At 52.4% G+C, this 20,633-nt stretch overlaps 8 protein-coding genes across 8 annotated transcripts, besides 1 other annotated feature; 5 read left to right on the top strand and 3 right to left on the bottom strand.

Moving 5' to 3' along the window:
- Positions 1–185: 185 nt before the first annotated feature.
- Positions 186–277, bottom strand: a tRNA (tRNA-Glu).
- Positions 278–1,771: 1,494 nt separating this feature from the next.
- PODANS_1_30 (uncharacterized protein) lies at positions 1,772–3,253 on the top strand (the record flags this gene model as incomplete). The annotated part of the gene is made up of 1 exon (XM_001912248.1): positions 1,772–3,253. One exon carries the CDS (start codon positions 1,772–1,774, stop codon positions 3,251–3,253), a length of 1,482 nt encoding a protein of 493 aa, XP_001912283.1.
- A 689-nt stretch (positions 3,254–3,942) lies between these two features.
- On the top strand, positions 3,943–4,878 carry PODANS_1_40 (uncharacterized protein; the record flags this gene model as incomplete). Its single annotated transcript, XM_001912247.1, has 1 exon — positions 3,943–4,878. The coding sequence occupies one exon, from the start codon at positions 3,943–3,945 to the stop codon at positions 4,876–4,878; it is 936 nt and encodes a 311-aa protein (XP_001912282.1).
- Positions 4,879–5,156: 278 nt separating this feature from the next.
- Positions 5,157–5,928, top strand: PODANS_1_45 (uncharacterized protein; the record flags this gene model as incomplete). The annotated part of the gene is made up of 2 exons (XM_001912246.1): positions 5,157–5,606; positions 5,674–5,928. 2 exons carry the CDS (start codon positions 5,157–5,159, stop codon positions 5,926–5,928), a joined length of 705 nt encoding a protein of 234 aa, XP_001912281.1.
- A 178-nt stretch (positions 5,929–6,106) lies between these two features.
- Positions 6,107–7,518, bottom strand: PODANS_1_50 (uncharacterized protein; the record flags this gene model as incomplete). The annotated part of the gene is made up of 6 exons (XM_001912245.1): positions 6,107–6,434; positions 6,494–6,589; positions 6,640–7,016; positions 7,075–7,151; positions 7,237–7,293; positions 7,359–7,518. 6 exons carry the CDS (start codon positions 7,516–7,518, stop codon positions 6,107–6,109), a joined length of 1,095 nt encoding a protein of 364 aa, XP_001912280.1.
- Positions 7,519–9,579: 2,061 nt separating this feature from the next.
- Positions 9,580–10,127, top strand: PODANS_1_55 (uncharacterized protein; the record flags this gene model as incomplete). The annotated part of the gene is made up of 2 exons (XM_001912244.1): positions 9,580–9,818; positions 9,929–10,127. The coding sequence occupies 2 exons, from the start codon at positions 9,580–9,582 to the stop codon at positions 10,125–10,127; spliced, it is 438 nt and encodes a 145-aa protein (XP_001912279.1).
- Positions 10,128–12,207: 2,080 nt separating this feature from the next.
- Positions 12,208–13,089, bottom strand: PODANS_1_58 (uncharacterized protein; the record flags this gene model as incomplete). The annotated part of the gene is made up of 1 exon (XM_001912243.1): positions 12,208–13,089. The coding sequence occupies one exon, from the start codon at positions 13,087–13,089 to the stop codon at positions 12,208–12,210; it is 882 nt and encodes a 293-aa protein (XP_001912278.1).
- A 1,026-nt stretch (positions 13,090–14,115) lies between these two features.
- On the top strand, positions 14,116–14,874 carry PODANS_1_60 (uncharacterized protein; the record flags this gene model as incomplete). The annotated part of the gene is made up of 2 exons (XM_001912242.1): positions 14,116–14,268; positions 14,341–14,874. 2 exons carry the CDS (start codon positions 14,116–14,118, stop codon positions 14,872–14,874), a joined length of 687 nt encoding a protein of 228 aa, XP_001912277.1.
- A 2,336-nt stretch (positions 14,875–17,210) lies between these two features.
- On the bottom strand, positions 17,211–17,993 carry PODANS_1_70 (uncharacterized protein; the record flags this gene model as incomplete). Its single annotated transcript, XM_001912241.1, has 2 exons — positions 17,211–17,699; positions 17,745–17,993. 2 exons carry the CDS (start codon positions 17,991–17,993, stop codon positions 17,211–17,213), a joined length of 738 nt encoding a protein of 245 aa, XP_001912276.1.
- Between the last annotated feature and the right edge of the window lie 2,640 nt (positions 17,994–20,633).

Here is a 20,633-nt window from a genome sequence, read left to right as displayed (position 1 = left end):
AAATTCTTTCTTCATTTCTCGGTGCATATACCTCACCATGTACATTCAGCTAGACCACAATCGGCCAAACAAAAAAAGATATGGCCTGATTTATGTCTCCGATATAAGACGCGATTATTAATCGAGATGATTCTCTCGGTGTCGTGTCTCATTGTCCAGAGAGACAATGCAAAAAGAAGTTGGGACTCGGATACCGGGAGTCGAACCCGGGGCTGTTGAGAGAATAGACACTTCTGAGAAGTGAGAGTCAACTATGTTACCGCTACACCATACCCGATGAGGATGGTTCCGATTGGATTGATGACTTTGTGAGCGGATTTTGGGGTTGTGTCGGAGAAAAGTGTGTCCCTGTCACCCTGTGTCGTGCTGTGTTGTGTGCGTGTGGTTTGTTTGCCCTAGGGAAAACTTTTTGGGGCGGTGGGGACCAGAAGTGGGTACCGAGCGGGCTCTGGATGGGCTTCTTCAGCTCAGCTGCATTGCATTGCATTGCATTGCCGGACCGTAACGTTGATGCAGGCGGTGTCTTGGAGGAGACAGCTGTTGGGGTGTGGAAAAGGCGACGAGTTGTCTGTTGGCTGAAGTGACTGTCACAGTGTCAAGTTTGTCCGGACTCCGAACAAATGAAGGGGGGCGCCGCCCACACGCACCTCACTCAGACTGCCAACAATTGACTGCATCATCCTGCTCGCTCTCGATCGATCAAACTGTTTTTGGTTCCCTTCCATTACCGTCACATTTTTTTCGTCATGGGTAGGTGGTGGACGACCCTGAATTCGGGGTCTAGGGAGGGTTTAATCGACATGATAGAGTCCGTGCTCACTCACAAAATCACCGAGTACTCGGTTGAGACACGGCAGGGTCTTTTTGCCACATGATTTGCCCATGGTAAAGGTACTTTGGTATATGTGGTCTGGAAAACTGGCTGCATTTTGGGGGCTTGCGTGGTCTCATACACACGTGATTGGGGCCAAGGTACATGAGGGAGGCTCTACATCATCTCATCATCCCATCATCCGATGTGAGTCAAGGGCCATCAAGGTTGTATTGACAACACGTTCCACGTCACATACCGGGCAACTCTCGGCCGGACACACAAAGAGAGTAGGTGATTCAACGACATTTCGCCTCAACAGAGGGATTCGGGAATAATGTGATGGTTGATGAAAGAGAAGCTCAAACTCCGATTGGGAGGGGCGTAATCATCACCGCACAACACAAGTCATCGCCGTCCTAATTCACGAGCCGTCAGATGATCGGCGCACCCACCTCTGTGCGTTTTTGATGTAAAATCATGGCAGACCCAGCTGAGCGGTTGTGGCACAACGCCCGAAGATTCCACCGGAATGGTCGCCGAAGATGTGGGTCGGCTGCCGTGTGTGACTCCGGAGAAACCATCTCCGGGCTGGGCCGAGAGTACAGTGTCAGCAAGAGAAACTCCGACGTGCATTCCTGAGCCTCCAATGTATGGTTTACTAGATTCCGGCAAGTTCCGCCAACTCCATAATACCACACCATCATCATCATCATCACCGTCACACACTCTCATGTCGGCATATGGCGAGGGAGGATGATACCAGATAGGAAGGAGGGAGTCGGATCAGGAAGCCCTGTGGTGGAGAGGCAATGAAAGGGATCCAGAGTGGTGTCCAGGTTGGTGGTACAAATAGTGCTGGGTGCTGCCTTTTCTTTCCATAGAGGGAATATCAACCGTCCTTTCTTGACCAAGTTGTTATTCTTGCTTGTCTAGTGACCTCACACATACATCTCCACAATGGAAGACAGGACAGTAGTTGTTTACGGGGAGAAGGACTGGAAGAAGGATGAGATCATCGAGACCAGGATAGACCTCTCTTATCCAGTATCACCAACAGATTCAGACCTCTCCTCCCTCCCCTCCCCATTGAAAGAGAAAGCAGACCTCGAAGCCCAGACCACACCAGAAGAGGAACCATTACGAAAGCGCCTCGGCTTCATCCGGTACACAGCCCTCAACGTCTACCGCCGCCTATTCACCCTCGCCTTCATCGGCAACATTATTCCTCTGATCATCTACCTTGTCAGAGGTGCCGAGCCTCTCGACTTGGTCAATGCCTCAGCCATCAACCTCGCCGTATGTGGCCTCTGCCGGCAACCGCTCGTCCTCAACCTACTCTACCTCATCTTTGGTTCTGTCCCGCGTTCAGCCCCGACAACAATCAAACGCCTCGCCTGCCGCATTTTTCACCTCGGCGGTGTCCACAGCGGCACTGGCGTCGCTTCCCTCATCTGGTACATCGGATTCGCGGGCACCTACACCTACCAATTCAACCCCGCCACCGCCAACCCTATAAGCATTGCCGTCCTAGCCCTGATCTACTCCGTCTTCGCCCTCCTCCTCTCCATCATCGTGGTGGCCCACCCCACCATCCGGAGAAAACACCACGACGTCTTCGAGCTAGTCCACCGCTTCGCCAATTGGGGAATTCTCGCCCTCTTTTGGGTGGTAATCTCCCTCCTCGGCACACAAGAACCGTCCCTAGAAAAATTCCTCCTCAACCTCCCGGCCTTTTGGATCTTGATCCTCTTGACAGCAGCCACAATCCACCCCTGGTTGCTCCTCCGCAAAGTAACCGTCACTCCTGAACCCCTTTCCCCCCACGCCATCAGACTTCACTTTGATCACACCACCGTCAAGTTTGGTCAAGGTATCCAAGTCGCCAAGCACCCTCTCAAAGACTGGCATTCCTTCGCTTGCTTCCCCGACCGCTTCGACAATGTCAAGGACGCCGCCTTGGAAAACACAAAGTTCAGCTGCATCGTTTCGCGGGTGGGCGACTGGACCAAAGACACCATTGTCACTCAACCAACCAAGCTGTGGAAGAGGGGTGTGCCGACGTATGGATTCGGGTATGTCTTTCGCATGTTCAGCCGCATCATCGTTGTCACAACCGGCAGCGGGATCGGGCCGTGCCTGTCCTTTTTGGCGGATGAGAACAGGCCTAGTATGAGGGTGTTGTGGCAGACGAGGAGTCCGCTCAAGACATATGGGCAGAGGACGCTGGATTTGGTCAGCAGGATGGACCAGAACCCCGTGATTATCGATACGAGCGAGAAGGGGAAGAGGGAGGAGATGCTGCCGCAGGTGTTGAGGTTGGTCAAGGAGTTTGACGCCGAGGCGGTTTGCGTGATTAGTAACCCGGCGGTGACGAAGGAGGTGGTGTTTGAGTTGGAGATGAGGGGGATTTTGGCGTATGGGCCTATTTTTGACAGTTAGTTTGGCGGTTGGAGTTTTTGGTTGGCTGGTTCTTGTCCATGTTTTGGTTTTGGATTTTGGGATTGGAAATTGTAGTTATTGGCCTTGTCATTATGGGTTGCTTGTTTGGGATGGCGTCTGGAGAAGGAGGCATGATCCTGTTGGGAGGACAGGATATTGTTTATTTTTGAAGCGTTTCGGCAGGAAGATAAATTCAGCTTCTGGAATTACTTTAAAGCTTCGCAGTCCTAACCAAGTGCAGAGTGCTGAGAGGGGAGAAGGTATGCCTCTGCTGAGATCCTATCTCCGATAAGGCGTGATTGCGGGGATGACGTCAATCCATGTTGGTCCAGGGGCACATCAGACTTGATATGTGCGCCGTTTGGGCTTCTTCCGTCCAGAATATAGATTGAACGCCCAGGAAAAGAGGATATCCCAAGACAAGCGATTGATGATAAGAATTGCTTTGTTAAACAGCCACGTAATCCATCAGATCAGTTCAGCCATCCCACATTACTAATCACGATAATTGTTGGGTGTGGAGCCGGCATGTGCAACCCCGCGCTGGAATTTAAGAGGCCATCACCCCGCTATCTCAAAAGGCTTCAGTGACGTGACAAGATAACTAACTGACTTTCAACCCCTTAATGCGCGCCTTTCGTCCTATAATATCATCACAAAAACTCCTCAGACAAGTCACAGCCCGCAAAATGACCAGCAGTACCTTCCGCTACCTCGACCCAGCCAGCATCACCGCGGGTGTAGCGCCATGGGCCAAAGTCGACGTCGACCACACCTCTTACAGCCGTAAAACCGTCACCAAGGACGTCACCAACTTTTCTGACTGCCTGGACATCCACTCCAAAGTTGGCTCCTTTGGTGCCGACATCGACGTAGCCGGCTTCGCAGTCTACCGCTCCCCCTCCGCCACCACCCCAGAAGATTTCGAGGACGACAAGACCGTCCGCACCAAATACTACGCCGAGGTGGAAGCCCTCCTGAGAGAAAGACTCCAGCACAGCGGCCAAAAGATCAAGCGCATCGAGATCTTTGACCACACCATCCGCAGGCACGACCCCGGCGCCGCCCGCCAGCCGGTCCAGCAAGTCCACGTTGATCAGACACCCAAAGCTGCCGAGGCCAGAGTCAGGCGACATGTCACTCCCAAGGAAGAAGCCGATGCCCTCCTCCAAAAGCGCTACCAGCTCATCAACGTCTGGAGACCCATCCGCCACCCCGCTACCGACTTTCCACTCGCCGTGATCGACTACCGCACCACTGCCCCTGAAGATTTCGTGGCTGTCAGCTTACTTTACCCAAAGCGTGACGACGGGGATGACGACGACAGAGGCAAGGAAGTCCGGCCGTCCCACGAAACACTCGACTCGCTTGAGGGGTATGAAGTCAAGGGTGAGACATATGGTGTACTGCCCAATGAGTCGCACAAGTTGTATTACATCAAGGATATGACGCCCGGGGAGGCCATGTTCATCAAGTGTTTTGACTCCTGGGGGGATCGGTTGCCTGGTGGGAAGAAGGGTGTTGCCGGGCTGACGCCGCACACGGCTTTTGTTGACCCCCAGACGCCTGAGGGCACACCGGGGAGGGAGAGTATCGAGGTGAGGTGCTTGGTGTTTTATGAGTAGATGGTTGACGACAAGACTAAAAAGGCGGGTCGGGATGGGAGATGTAGATTGAACTGGATATGATAATGAGGCAAGATGTAATGAAAGCAGCTTTGGACTTCTCACTTTTGAGTTGATTATTTCGGACAAAGTACTCCGCATTAATATTGCAGTTCTTTTTGCTGATCCCGGATATCTCCCGCCGGGTAAACAGTCCATTGCTATACCACCCCCGAGCCGCCCTGTCGCCTCTTCCACTCTTCAACCACCCCAACCCCACAAACCGATCACCTTTCACAATGAAACCTTCGACAATCACCGCCCTGCTCCTTCCGTGTGTTCTGTCCCTTTCCCTGCCAAGGCAATCCCATAAAACAGTCAGATGGATGCCCCTAGGCGACTCGATAACCGACTATGGCTGCTGGCGAGCCTGGATCTACCTCCGCCTCCAAAATGACCCCGACCTCTACGACTCCGTCGACCTCGTCGGTGGTGAGCGCGCAGGCGAGATCTGCGACGACTCCGAATTCGACCGCGATCACGAAGGACACCCCGGCTTCCCCGCCATCCAAATGGCCAATGAGGGTCGAGTGTCCGAGTGGTTGGCCATGAACCCTGCCGATGTGGTGACTATGCACTTGGGCACAGTGGATATCGTGCGAGGAAAGCCGAGGACGGAGGAGTTGCTACGGGCGTATAGCACGCTTGTGGGGCAGATGAGGGGCCGGAATCCAAATATGAGAATTATCGTGAGTACCGTTGGAATTTTGGCCGGCCAAGAGCATGCACTATTGACACGAGAAATAGGTGGCGCAGATTATCCCGCTTGGGCTGAGCGCGGAAAAGAACGAGCAGGTCAAAGAGCTGAACAAAGCGATTCCTGCTTGGGCGGCCAGCCAAAACACCACGTCGAGTCCGATCTGGGTCGTCGACTTGTTCACTGGTTTCGATGCCGAGGTGGATTTGTATGATGGTATACATGCCAGCTCCTCCGGGATTCAAAAGATCGCTGATGGGTTCTATCCGGCACTATTGACTGCGATTAGATATGTCCAGGGGGGGGGGGGCTGAATTCAGTGTCTTGTAACAGGGCGCCGATGTATTGCTGTGGGAAAAGGAGGAAGCCAAGTGTCATTAAATATCCTATATCCAAAGTCCGCATCGCTTCAGCCGTCGGTATACCGGCCATGTAACGCCTCGACGCCAGTCATTATCCTCATCTCTGTGTTCTCCAAGTTTGTCTTTTTCGCTACGAGGCCGTGTGATCCGACTTTCCTCTACTCGAGGCTCGATCTGAGGCTGGTCCAAACAGTTTACTTCCGAAATTCGATGTGAGTTGTGCTGAGGAACCACTAACGTAGTTCTCATGATTGGATGATCTTTCGATTTCATCATCTTGGCTTCGTGGGGCCGGTCGTGGTCGTTGCGCAGCGGCAACGTGTGATACGGGGATGGTGTACAGCGCCAGTGGATCGCGGCGTGCACTAAATTGGAGCAATGATGGCACATAACGGCCGACCAACGCCCGTAGTGTAGGGGCACAGGCACAAATAATGGCCACATTTGTCTCGATGACGCTGTGTCAGAGCTTGTGTTAGGCCTCTCTCAACGGCGACAGGGGCTTCCAAGAACCTACCTCCATATGTAGTTGATGGCGAATCGATAGGTAAAGTCGTACTTGTCCCACCCCTGTGACACCACTACAACGCGAAATATGCTTATCCCAACAACACTGTTCTTACTGTTAGCATTCCTGTGCTGACAGCGAAGAAGAAGACATACAATCCGCCAGTACCCAATATCGCGGCAATGGCAGCCTTCTGCGAGAAGCCAATCTTCAACGGTGCCAAAAGCCAAAGTGGCAGGACCAGCAAGATGAAATCGGTAACGCAGTTCAAAATCACGAGCCAGGCGTACCAGGCGTCCCTGTTGATGCACGTGCCCTTGACCTTGCCATCCCAGAAAGAGGACATGGGCTGGCATGTGAAAAGGACGCCAAATGCCGCAAGAGAATTGGCGATAACAACGATAACGAGCATGACGTATATAACATGATTGAGAATTCGGGTCGTCGAGAATCGGAGATAGAACACAAGAATCGAGCACTTGATGAAGAGGACCGATAAGTTACTCGTTATGGCGGCAGGAAATCCGGCAAGCTTTTTTCATGGTCAGTTGTGTCCGCCTCTCTAGCCCGTGAGGAAGGATTTTGATTACCAAAAGCAAGGTTTTCCCTCTCCAGGTGTTGGAATGAAATAGGTAGAAGATATGATACCCCAGGCCGAATTTGGTCACTAATCCGTTCGTTGTCAGCCTCGCTCCAGTCGTGGTATTCCCAAGCGTGCTGCTGAGCAGATGATAGAACGGATTCTGGCGTACTAGCAATGAGGGTGGCGGAGTATAGGACGGACAAGATGACGGCAATGAGAATGAGCCCTAAAACGCAACCCCGAGTTAGCCAACCCCCGCGGTCAAGAGCGGCCACGATCCCGAAAACATACAATCATCCTTGTGGCTCACGCGCAAGATGGAGCGCGCGGTATACAATCGGAGGACGACAAAGATTATCGCAAAGACCGGGGCCAAAACAGAGGCGAGAATGACGTTGGAAGCGATGTTCTCCGGACTTTTAGTGTTGTCCGGTACGTCGACGTTGAACATCTCGAAGGATCTGGCGGCATGTTGTGCATGTCTCGGTGGGGTGTAGGTGTGTGTAGACGACACACTCGGTCCAAGCTATAGTAATAGTAGCCCAGAGTTCGGTGGTGTTTGTCGAGAGAGTTAGTCCTTTTGGTGCACCAGGGCCTACAGAGTATGCACGGGGAAGAGGATCATGATGAAAGATGGAAGAAGTGGTTTTGCGGCACCACTTCCCACCAAGTCCGCTCCTTGCTCGACTGAATGAAGCTCGCGGTCGAAAATGCTTCACCGGTCCCGACCATTATTGTGATTGGGCCAAGCTCATGCAACATGCGGAGCAGGTCTTTCCCCAACCTGGTCTGGCGTTGGGCCGACATGGGCCGATTACATCTGGTACCGCTCATGATTGGCCAACACGACGGGATCCTTCCCCGACACCAGGGATCAGCGCCTCCAGTCCTGGGAAAGGGTGCTGACAGCGTTAACACCTGGAGCTTGGCGGCCATTTCGGACATTTGCTTGAGGCCATTTGTTGCGCAGTACGGAGTAAACATCAAAAGTCCCAGTCAAATGAGGCCTTGAAAGTGGATATCGATATCGACAGCAACGGCATGCGACTGTGGGAATCCAAGTCCATGGGTGCCTCCAATCCATTCTTATCAAAGATGCCATTCACCCAGTGCCGAGCGGGGACCTGGGTATGTAAACGGCGACCACTTGTATGCAGTGCCGCCCGGCTACATCGTCTACTTGGCTAGTTTTGTGTCTGCCTAGAGATGCCGCCGGCAACTCGGGCGGACTAGCCACGATCCGACCAATTCTTTTCCACGTTGCTACTTCGCATGTACGGTAGCAGTAAGTTGTATCTCTTGGGTTCATGTGCGTTTTAAGCAATGACGATCGATTCGACGGAACTGAACACATCTGGATGACAAAGCATGAATCCCGAGATTTGTTAACGACCGGGGTTGGCGAAAGATAATCCACTGGCTTCTAGTAAAGACCGGTGAGAGCACATTGTGTCAAAACGCATGGAATGTGGCGTTGACTAACAGCAGCCTTTCTGACGAGGGACTTTGGAATTGGCAAAGTTCCGCATCAACAGCTTCAGTCGAACTGGGCTCCCTTCAACTTGACACCTACATCCGGCTGTCGTTCGTTGCCTTTCAACTTTTAGTGCCTTGGATGATCCCAAGGGAGCTCTGTTGGTAGACGAGGTATGATGACTGAGCGCAGAGGACTGCAGAAGTGCTGTGACCAGAGTGTAATCATGATACTCCCCCGAGACTACCTTACACTTCAAAAAGAAGCGGTCTGCAAAGATTTCCTAGTGAGCGTCGCTGGTAGGGCTTGGATTGGGCGTTTGCTTGATGCTTCTTCGACAGATAAAAATGTAGGGAATGACATGAAGCCTAGTCTCAACCAAGATGGGCAGAATAATCAGCATGGTGACCGATTTTTTGGGTAATTGCATCAAACACAGTCATGCCTGGGCAGTGTTTATATCAATTCAAGGGCTGTCTTCAGGATCGTTAGTGCAACGGTTGACCCGTGCGCCGCCACCTTTGCCGAATGACTCGTCTGCCAGCATGCGTTCTGTTACCAACTTACTCCTGCTGTCTAAAATTTCCAAGACAACTGACACATCTCCAAGCGACAAAGCTTATTTTGGTCTTTTGCAGTGGGTAGGGCCACTGTTCAAGCCTATCTTGCGTGCCCGGGACTTCTTGTGGTTTTTATTTTATTTTTCACTTACATTGTATACATCTCAAAACGGAGAGACTACAACAAAACTTGCCGCAGAATGAAGCGAGACCAGTATCTGCAGCTTTGCCTTCAGCAGGTCACCAACTCCCCGCTTTAGTACCGCCACGGATCCATCGTCGCAAAGGGTGGAAAGATCCTGGGCCAGGGCTACAACGATTATCGCATGGCTTTAACGGCGACGCTCTCAAGACAGGAACGCTTCGTAAGGCCGCATCTCCTCACACTACCCCCAACAGGCCTACCTCGGGGTTCATGCCCTTCGAAATAGGCGGAGATAGTACGGGGAACCGGTGCATCAGCATGCATTCTGAGATGATGGCTATACACTCCGCCCTGATGGCCACGAGAACGGCGGCCGCTGATAGCATGTCCAACGTTCAATGCGGCTTCATGCGCTGCAGCTATGTTCAAAACACCGTAGCCCAGGAGAAAAACAAGACCAAGCCATCATGCAAGAAGTCCAAGAGTGAATTGACGAAGAAGAAGCTTGGAAAGCAGCACATTCCCAACGATCTCGGCAAGAAAGCAGATAACAGAGACGCAAAGAAGGACAGGTTAAGTTGTAGGCCGGAGCTGTCGACTTGAAGGTATGCTGTCTAGTTGCAGTATGATTGGAGGTTATTAATCAGGTGCTCGTTCAGAACAGTCACACTTTCCGACCCAGGAATGCCCCATTCCACGCCAAAGACAACGTACGCCAGCGAACAAAACACCCCAAGCTCATCGGCGCCGATGTCTATGTCGTCAGGTTAGCCCACCGCGGCACTGGCACCGATCATATCAAGGCTGAGGAAGTCGACGACTCCAGATTGTTAGACATGCCACCGCTGTTCGACGTTGATGCACCCTCCTCATCACCATGATGCACCCTCCTCATCACCATGATGCCTTCACGACGAGTTGACAATAGCCCCCTATCCATCCCTGTTCCCATTACCAACATCGCTGAAATCTCTCCCGTAATGCGAGCCACCAACTCCCGTCCATGCTATCGCTGTATCAACTACATGCGCAGTGTCGGCATCAAGCGTGTGTTCTGGACAAACAAGGAAGGAAGATGGGAGGGTGCCAAGGTGCGGGACTTGGTACCTGTTCCGAATGGGTGCGGCGCCTCAGGGTCATATCAAGAGGAGGTATTTGTTACAAAACACGGGATCTTGGTGCGAACGAGGCTCATGGGTGTCTGACATTTCCGTGGGCTAGAAAGCTTAGAGTAGCTAGGGTCAGGGAAGGAAATAAGCGTATGAGGGAGCTACTTCAGACAACCAACATAAAGTCTTTCAATGGTTTTTGATGACATTTTCATAGCTCCAACAAGCAATCGGCTAGACCGGGAAGAGTTTGTGACTGAAAGGTATGACTACCTCTATGCATCATGACACATTTTATCATCCGAACATCGAGGTTACCCATAAAAACTGTCCCAAGAAAGGAGCATATATACCAGAGCAACAGTTGGCTTCACCATCATCTCGTCCCCAGTATCAAGCCCCACCCGAGTCCGAAGAACTTTTTTTTGCAGTTTTTTCCTTTGCTCCATATCACCAAACCTCATCAAACTGTATGCTGAACACGAGTCAACATGCCTCGACCTCTATCCCCAGACGAGTATCAGTTTATAAGATTTGACGAATGGTCTCTTTCCTACGACAACGCTGGCAACAAATTCGACATGCCGGATCAATACTTTGTCCCCGTTGCAGCCCCGTACAGCGGCCAGCCTATCGTCTCTCCTGTCGGTGGGGGCTACACGCTGCTTTCTACCAAGGATGTAGACGAAGAGGTCAATCCTTATATCAGCAATCCTCTTGTTACCTACTGGTCAGAAGAGACAGTCGAAGAGTTCGTCAACCGCTGTCGACCGTCAAAGCAAGCCGCCACAAATTTTAACTGGTATATCATCCGCAACCCGCATGCTACTCAACTTCCAGGACGCGGAGGTGATAGGCCTTCTTGTTTGAAGGAGGGGCTCAAGATCGTTGCCAGTGCGGATAAGGCCATTGAGGCGGTCGTGGCTAAGAAAGGGCGGGATCAGGCGGAACCCTTGATCAAAAGGCTTTCGACAGATTTGATCGACTTGGCTAGGAGGCATGGAGTCACTCGTGGCCATGCATGTCCACACTCCTTTTTTTTTTGCTTTGATGTGCAAGTAAGCTAACAGAGGCAAATAGTTGTTCTTCGCTGTTGGTGCCAAGCGGGTAGATGAGGTCTAGTCAGCCGTCTGCCGTGAGACACTCAACAACAACCTCGGAGACGAGTCCCGCGTGGAATGCAAACCAGGCTCGCGTGCAAGAGCTGGACACTGGCTCATCCAGGTGTCCAACAGGAACTTTGACGACAGTAGCGAGGTGAGGAGGATGATGATATGTCTGAGGGGGATACTGGGGGTGGGGGACAAGACGCAACTGACGTACGTGCCGCATGTCTTTGACATCCTGGGGGCGAATAAATGGAACGCGTGTGTGGTCAAGTATGTGGAAAGCTCAGAGATTGGGCCACGGGTCGTCATGTCATGAAGAGGGTCGTTTTGATATTCACAATTCAAGCACGTCAATCCCCAATTGGCTATAATCACAATGAAACTGCATGAGGGTGAGCGAATGATCCTTGGCCTGGTAGTGAACACATGCTCTGTGATATTTCCAGTCTTGTAAAAGCTGTCTAGCTCAAAGGAGGCTAAAGCATCTGCCTCAACCTGTGCCTGCTCCTAACTCCCTTTGTCCTCAATGCTTGCCCCGAATTCCTCCCGATGCTTGCTAGATCACATTCGTGCTCGCTGCGCTTGCTGCCGGTGTCTTTCTGCGCGCCTCCCGGGTTTTCACGCGAATCAGCCGACGCAGCATCGTTTCCAAGCGCATGAGCAAAGTACCTTTGGAAGGATACAACCGTTAGCACACGATTTCAGCACGGGTATATTTCTTTTCCAACTCACTCACAATATCATCAGTAGTCCTCACGGCGACGCTTCTTGGCCACATCTTCGGGCATGCCAAAGATCTGCGGGTGAGCGAACCCGTTGAAAACGTCATCTGTACCGGCAGCTCCAGTCTGGTCCTGGGTCATGAGGGGGAATTGCAAGGGGCCGCTGACGTGCCTGGCCTGGGAGCGCATGGGAGCGATTGCGGCGAGTCCGTTGCCGAAAGCAGTATTCTGATTCTGCTGGCCAGAAGCGGTGGCCATGTGGGTCCCATTCCAGAACTCAAAGGTAGGCGCGGTGGCGAAGCCTTGAGGTTGCTGCGTGTGAATGGAAGGCTGTTGCAGAGGCTCGGCAGCAAAGTTCATGGGCGCGCGCTGCTGCTGGGCGAACTGCTGCTGGGCGAACTGCTGCTGGGCGAACTGTTGCTGGGCGAGCTGCTGCTGGGAGAGCTGCTGCTGGGCGTATTGCTGCTGGCGAGCGCGTAGCTGGGACGCCTGTCGAGCCTTTTGCTGCTGGGTGGCTTGTTGCTGCTGAGTGAGTTGAGGCTGGCCGTTACCATTGCCCTGCACCGTACCAATCCGGCCTGGCTCCTGAACCGTTTTCAGCATCTTGTCAAGGCTTCCGTGAACCTTGTCAATTGTTGCATTGAGCGTCCAAAGATTGTCGGTGGTCCTTTCCATGGTGGCACTCATCTTGTCCATATTGGCGGTCATGGTGACCATACTGCTGTTCAGGGTGGCGATTTGGCTGCTCATGATCTCCACATGACCGCTGAGCCTCTCCAAAGAGGCTGTCAGAGCCCTCAGGGAGGCAGCAGCAGTAGGTGGTGCTCCATGATTGGCATTGTTAGACGGGGGGGGGATAACTGGGAGATTGTTGGGGTTTTGCGAGCCTTCCTCTTCCTTCATATTGTCCGTTGAGATGGATCTGAGGGTAATCTGAGATTCGGACGAGAGTTGAGAGAGTGCGGTTGTCAGGGAAAGAAGAGTCTCAGAAACAGGACAGAAAGGAGTACTTATAGTATTTGAAAGTTGGGACAAGAGAGTCGGCGATCAACCACAACGATAGAGCAAAAATTTGCACTGCCTCAGATACAGTTGCTCCCCTGGCTTCAGTGAATACTAATTCACACGCTCTACCTTGGTAGTTAGCTGAGACCGTACAAACTAGAAGGCGGCGACACATGTTAATCAAGATCTTTTATCTGATGCTTGGGCACTTTCATGAACGGAATCAAGATCTAGAATGTCTAGAGTTCTGGAGAAACATACTAGGTATTCTTTTCTAGCTTCCTATGATTATAATACCCTACTAGGAATAACTTGAACCATATACACTCTTCATTATATACTAAGTTATTTCCTATGACCTTTCCATGAAATGCTCATGTGGTTGATGGACTAGCATATCAAGCAAGATCACCTACAGCAAATGCATTGAGGGCCTCTAAGGTCAAAGACTTTCAACATTCTAGCATACTGAACAGAGTCCTGTGGCTAGATGATGGTGAGCAAGGAGACATGATGTGTTCGGTGATTTGCCCTCGTTCTTGTTCTTCTGCGGCCCTCAGGTAGTGAAAGCAAGTGCATGGGGATAGACATGAGCATTAGATTGACCAGAACTTTGGGAAACTGTTTGTCTTCTTTGACAGCTGCAACCTGGTCAATAGAACTGGGGACATGAGAGCGGCAGACGTGAGGTCACTGCGGCATAGTCGTCTGGACGATTCACCAAAGAGGAGCATGGCTGAGGAGACAATCTCATACATTGCAGGCTTCCTGCCTCGACTCATCGCCCGGCGTTGAATTTGCCTCTGGAGGGATGCCGAGTCAGGCGGGGCAGCTCCGGCCATTCCTGTCTCCCGACAACGGCCCCACCTAGCCCTAAGCAGGGCCGAGAATTGACCACTGCCGGCCTCCGGCTGGCCGGCAATTATGGGTCTCAGGGCTTGCAGCTTGGGCGACATCACACTCGCAGCCTGCAGAATCTGCTTTCTTTACTCTTTTCTCTCTCTCTCTTCTGTCTTCCTCTCCCCACTCCCCAACTCCACCAGGTTCGAAAAAGGTGACAGCTGCTCGCCCAGCAGGGTGTGTTCCATTCCACAGCCGAACACTCTTCCCCAATATCCCCTTCGAGATTCATTCTAACTCTCTTTCTAGTCACCCCGCCGCAAGGCGGTCGGTCGATCTCTCTCGGCAAACTCTCTCCTCTTCACAACCCAGCGACATCAACCGTTGAGCCTGCTCACGCTCTTTTGGCCTGGAGCTCACCCCTGCCCGGGATTCTCTGTCCTCCAAAAGGACAACATCGCCTACCTGGCGAACATTTCCGGACCGGCCATTGCCGAATTCAATATTCCGCCTTTCTCTGAGTGCTGGGCGCACTTGTACAACTTGTGCCCTCGCCCTGGCGTCTCCGTCGATGTGCTTGAGCGGTGCATCGCTCTCATCCGTGAGGAGACAGTTCGCTACGTCAACACACTCCCCGCGTCTGTGCAGGCTTCCATCAAGGATCGTGCCAAGGAGGACAGTCTTTACTTTGGGTACATGCGGCATGAGATTCAGCTTCCGCAGGGCAAGGAGCTCGCCGCTATGACTCTTCAGGGGGTGGCTTGGGAGCTGGCGATCAACCAGATGCAGGCTTATGGATTTCACGCCCGGTTATGTTGCAAGAATCTTCTTCGACCTTTCTGATCTTCACTGACAGAAAGCAGCGGCGTCAGGCTAAGTACCAGGAGCAGTTCTGCGTTCGAGAACTGTCAGCCAAGAAGGAAAGGGAAGGTGGCTATCAATCAGATGCAAGGGCGTCAAGCTTGTGGCTTGTGGAAGTCGCCTGGATGGCTGGCATGGTAAGAAGATCTTGATCTGCTTTTCTGTTGATGATGCACTTTGCTGACTCTCTTTGCGAAAACAGTACTTCTTGGTCACGGCGTCCAGGTTATCATGGATTGGTGAATGGAGGGAGAGTTGGAAAATGGCGGACCGCCGTACAAGAACTATTCATTGTAATATATCACTTGGTGGATTGACGAACGGCTTTTCTCATTGCGCCTTGATATCGCCATTCAATGTGACTATCGTTGGTGACACATGCTATTACTCTGAGCCCATGGGTCCAGTGTGGCTTTAGGGAGGGAGGCCTGACAGTCTTGATGAACTTGCGGGACGAGAAGGCAGGGCGGCATCAGTTCAAATAACAACAGGCTTCCCCTATAATCCATGACTTGGGACGTTATCGCGAGCAAGTCTAACGGACAATTCACGCAACATGCATTATGGCCAACTCAGGTTTCTTTACTTAACAAAGCTTGCTGCCGACATACCCTATCTTGGGAAATATTGACCATTCCACCACGTGCTTTGTTCCCTCCACTTGGCAAAGACCTTTCTCGCTGGAAGCTACCTAGGTATTGAGTATAATGCTTCAACCCTCTTTAGCTCTTCCAGGTCCCTCTTCCAAGCACGGGTCTCTACACGAATCTTGATCAGCTCGTTAATGAGCCCCCTCTGACCCATCCCTTCCAGAGAAGGCAGACCAATCTCACCCTCAAACATCTTCCCATGCCGGAAACTCTCCAGACAACTATTCATTGACTGCTCATCCATCTGCCGATACCTGCTCGTCGTCTCCAGTTTCAGTCTGTTCAGCCTGAGGGTTTCCTGCCGTAAAGACGGCACCAGGTCTTGCACTTCAAATCTGGGCTGCAGCCACTGCGGGTCTATCGATGCCAAATCCTTCGAAGCTTCCATGGCTGTTCTGATCTCGTCGCCGTCAAGCTTGTGGTGATTTTCGTAGTGCTGCCTGAGGGTGGAATCGTTGCGGAAGGTCTTTGGGCAGATCCAACACGAACTGCCTGGCTTTGGTGTGTGCTGACTGTGAGACTGTCCGTTAATAGGGGGGTTTCACACAGCGGTGCTATTGGGAAAGGTATTGCACTTACTTTGTGATGTGGGTTTGCAATGACTTTTCCGAACCTATGAGTGTGGTGCAGTTGGCCCGGGGGCACTTGGTCCGTTGGCTTCCAGGCTGAAAAGACTCCTCATCACCATCGGTATCGCCAGCAACTTGGATAGCTGGAGCCTGGGTGGTGGAAGCTGAGGCCGCGGGGGGGTTGACTGGCTCGGGAGCGCTTTCGACTGGTTGGGGGGCGGTGCCGACCTGGTCGTGAGCGGTGTTGACTGGTTTGGAAGCGGTTTCAACAGAGGATTCCAAGGCTGGGTCTACCGGCAGAGGGTTCGACACTACTAGTGGCGCGTCGACATTGAAACCATGGTGGTCCATCGTTCTCCGCACTACTTCGAGATACTCGGCGAAATACTCATCAGACCCAGGTTGGGGGACCAGCCTGAAAGGCATCCATGAGACACTGCCACTACTGATCATGGCTTTTGGCCTGGAAGGATTCCACTTACTGACCGGATACCTCTCTTTGCGCACGCCAGTCGTCCATCCCGAACTTGGCTCGATGTAGATACTCCATTGTTGACAATGACCTGACACAAAGCATTGATGAGTGTCAGCCATCTCTCAACTAGTGCGGTAGAACTTGGGAGGTTGGAAGGTTTAGTGAGGAGAGAGGTGCTCACCAATTTTGCCTTTGCATCGTGTCAGCTTCTTTTCGATGATCACTGAAAATCGTAGATGAGGTAAGAAAGGGGAGTGTAGATTTCAACACCGCTCGCTGGCCGAGTGAGAGTGGTCGGAAATGCTGAAAAATGCAGAGATGGTTGAGTTGGGTTTAGTGTGTAGCTGTGTGAAGAAGAGACAGACGAGCAGCCAAACTGAGCAGCGAGATCAAGTTACCACATTCCTGTGGAGCAAACACACCCGCTTTTTGAGTCAACAATATCACCCAGTCGAACTATGACATCGCATCTTCACGCACAATGCAAACACACTTCCTTCATAGACACAGCTCCGGTTTAAATCCAATCGCATAATGTCATTCAATCATAAAGCTGCTAACCCTAACGCCACACAAATGCAATGCTATATACCAATCCATCACACATCATTCCCACCCCCTGATCTAGCTGGCATTGATCCTGGAGATCAGGAACTTGGGCGCCTCATCAGCAGCCTCATCAGCATAGGTGCCATGGGCAGGCAGAACAATGAGCGAGCCGTTGCAAACCAAGTCGCCGCTCTCGCAGTACACCCTGAGACGGTCGGCAGGGTAGTTGGGGATCTTGCCGTTGTTCTGCTTGTTCTTGGTCCAGCCGTAGAGGACAACACCCTTGATCTGCTCGCGGATGGCGGCGCTGCTCTGGGAGATGGCGGCACCGGCGAGGGCGGCACCCTGGCTGTAGCCACCGGCGACGATCTTGGCCTGGGGGCAGAGCGAGTTGGCACGGATGAGGAGGCTCTTCATCTCGTTAATGGCGGCGGTGGTAGTGCCCTCGGGGAGGAGGTTGTCGAGGAGGCCGGCGGAGTAAGCACCGCCAACACCCTGGACCCAGACGTTGGCCTCGCCAAAGGCAGCGTCGAGAGCGACACCAGTTGGGCTGCCGAGAGATCCCTTTTGGCTTGGTTAGCTATGGTTCACTTCGCAAACAGACAGGACAAAACTCACAAGGTTACCACCCTCGGTGGAACCGCGGGCGTAGATGAAGATGACCTTGGGGCACGGGCCGCCATCGAGCAGTTCGTTGGCAGTCGCACCAGCACCCGACTTCCAGCCACGAGCCTCAAGGGTCTCCATGGTCTGGCGGTGAGACTCGACAAGCTCCCGGGTGCGAATCTCATCGAGAGGGCTCGGGAGAGCCGCGACGAGAGTGCCGGTGAGGGCGGCGACGGTAGCGAGGAAACGCATGTTGATGGATTTGTCGAGAGACTTTGAACGAGGAGCTGAGAGCTGACCAAAGAGGAGACTGAGTACTCAAGTGAATGAGACTCGAAAAAGGGCTGGTGATGGCTGGAGTTGAAGATCTGGAGCTGAGAGGTGCTTGGTGAGTTCAGGCAGGACGAGGAGGACAGTATCTCGACATCTTTATATCTCTGGGTTCCCCTTCCGGCCCGACACCATCGTGGTTCTCGCGGTCCGTATCCTCCGTAGTAAGACGGTGAGAAGACAGTTACAACAGTGCCAAGACCGATGGCGTCTTCCCCACGCCGTCAGGGTCCATGGGAGACAGGCATTCCCCGCATTCGCGATGCAACCCTTAGCGTCGAGTTTGGGCAGCTTGTGGTTTGCAGGGTTGCATCTTGAGGCGTTTGTTTGGGTCATTTGAACTGCCAGTAGCGGACGTTGATCCCAAATTGTACCAGAAGCCCGCCGCCGCTGTGCTGGCGGGCCGACGTATCCCAACACAAATTCAAAAAAACCTGAAGTGTGCCAAATCAAGAGCCAGCCGCATGCAAGAGCCAGGCCGTGGACGGAAGGTCCTGTGACTTTTGGTGCGGCGTCAAGTCCCGTTGGTCCGGACGAACCTGGTACACCTTCCTGGACCGTCTTGGAACACCGGCCACCGCAGTCCTCCCTCCCCGACCCCGCATCTTGACAGTTGACACTGCCGGCATAGAGTATTAGTACCTATCTTCATGTTGAGAATGCCATTGGGCAGCAAGAACAGAGTCGCAGCCATCTTGCAACGGCGCTCGGATAGCGTAGATGTGATGGGGGGTGTCCTCTTGCAGAAATCGCCGTACTGCAGGGCCGAGCACTAAATCACAGCATGTGAAAGTTGGAGAATTTGGAGGAGTCAACAATTGAGAGTTAGCTATCTGAGTCCTGACACAACTCGGCGACAAAAACCATGACTGTCTTGAGCAACGCGGACATCCGTCACAGATTTCCAAGCAAAATCCCAACAAAATGTTTTTGATGGCGGATAACTCCATCCAACTCCATATAGATAACCACCCAGACCCATTTTGAAGTGTACATTCACTCGGCACACAGTTCCCATTTGGGACTTTTACAACAAGTAAGCGGCCCCTGACCCTGGTCTCCCCAGTTCAACACCCAAAAGCTTGGCTCTCGCTGGATCTTGGGTGGGCCGAAAAGCCCTCATGGTATCTTGGCGAGCGGTACCGCAACGCGGCAGAAGCGGTTCGCTTCCCATTCTGCCTATGCTACCTTGGCCATTAACGGGATGTGTATACCTGTCAACAAGATGAGGGTTTGCGAAAATAAGCTCGCAGCGTCAATGCGATCTGTGGCACGGCGGTTCCTTTTATGAACCTTATTTCGACTTCGCTCGCTACCATACATGGAGGATAGCAAGGCGGGTAAAGGTTTTCAGCTTCATGAGCCAGTATGTTGATGGGCTCAACAAAATCACAGGAGGGCAAAGCAAGACTTGTAAGAAAGCCATACTTGATCCGTCTTTCACAATTGATGGGAACCTCTACACGTATATCAAACACTCTTGCCAACACCAGCCCAGTCCCCCAGCTGCCCAGCCAGAGACTTGATATGAACCCTGCCACCTTCCAAAACCGCCCGAAAACGACAACAAGCCCAACCTGTCTAGCGCCAAAGAATGCAAACCGCCGAGTCAAAAGTCCTCTCATCCAACGGGCCCCACAAGATCCAACCCCCTGACATTGTAGAACCGCTGCACCTCGCTGCGGAATTCCCTCAAGTGCTTGTGTGCCCACCCTCCCTCCGTCTTCCTCAACTCCCTCATGACTTGGACAGCCTTGAACATGCCACGCATGTGTTCAGCCAAGAGAGCAATTCTCCGCACCCCGATGCCCCTGCGTGCGATATAGTCTTCCATGTACGACCTAATAAGAGTGCGACACATTGGTCAGGCTACCTGAAAAGAATGGGAGGTGAATGGAACTACTTGCCATGCTGTTTTGGCATCTCCCTGATTAAGTGCCAAACATCCAAGACGATAAATGCAAGAGATGTAAAGCGGGTGGCTCGCCATCTGTCCAGAAGCTTGCCACAAGCTCATTGTCTTGTGAAAGTGTCGAGTGGCACGTTCATACTTGTGTTCCTTGCGATCAATAGTACCAAGTGCGAAATGTGTACTGTTGAGAGAGTTGGTAAAATTCAAAAGACAAATGGCGTGGGAGGTGCTCGACTTACTGTGCAACCAAAACGCCGTCGTGTGGTGTGCGAGCGGCGATTTGCTACATCGCCTGCTGTATCCACATTCTGGCCTCGTCGAGCAGAATGTCGTCTTCTTCCTCAGCATCATCTGGATTTGCGAGTGTGCTCTTGCCCTGTATGACCGACTCACTCTGGCGTTTCCTGTGCATGTGTGAGAACGTGTCTGGTTCTGTGCAACAATAACCTCCCAATCTAAGAATCGTCCTGTCCAAGGTCCATGGAAGTTGTTAATTCATCAGCGGACGGCCCGTCCTCTGGCCCCTCTGCTGTCGATGAAAAGGGATAACCCTCTGTGATTAAAGGTTGAGGTGTCTCGACCTTCTCGGCCCACGTCATGATGTCCTCGTCAGTGAGTGTCATCTCTGTCTCAAGTCTTCGGCACTCTTG

Source organism: Podospora anserina, chromosome 1 (genome assembly GCF_000226545.1).
Source record: "Podospora anserina S mat+ genomic DNA chromosome 1, supercontig 1".
Lineage (NCBI taxonomy): Eukaryota > Fungi > Ascomycota > Sordariomycetes > Sordariales > Podosporaceae > Podospora > Podospora anserina.
This window is presented reverse-complemented; position numbering and strand designations above follow the sequence as displayed.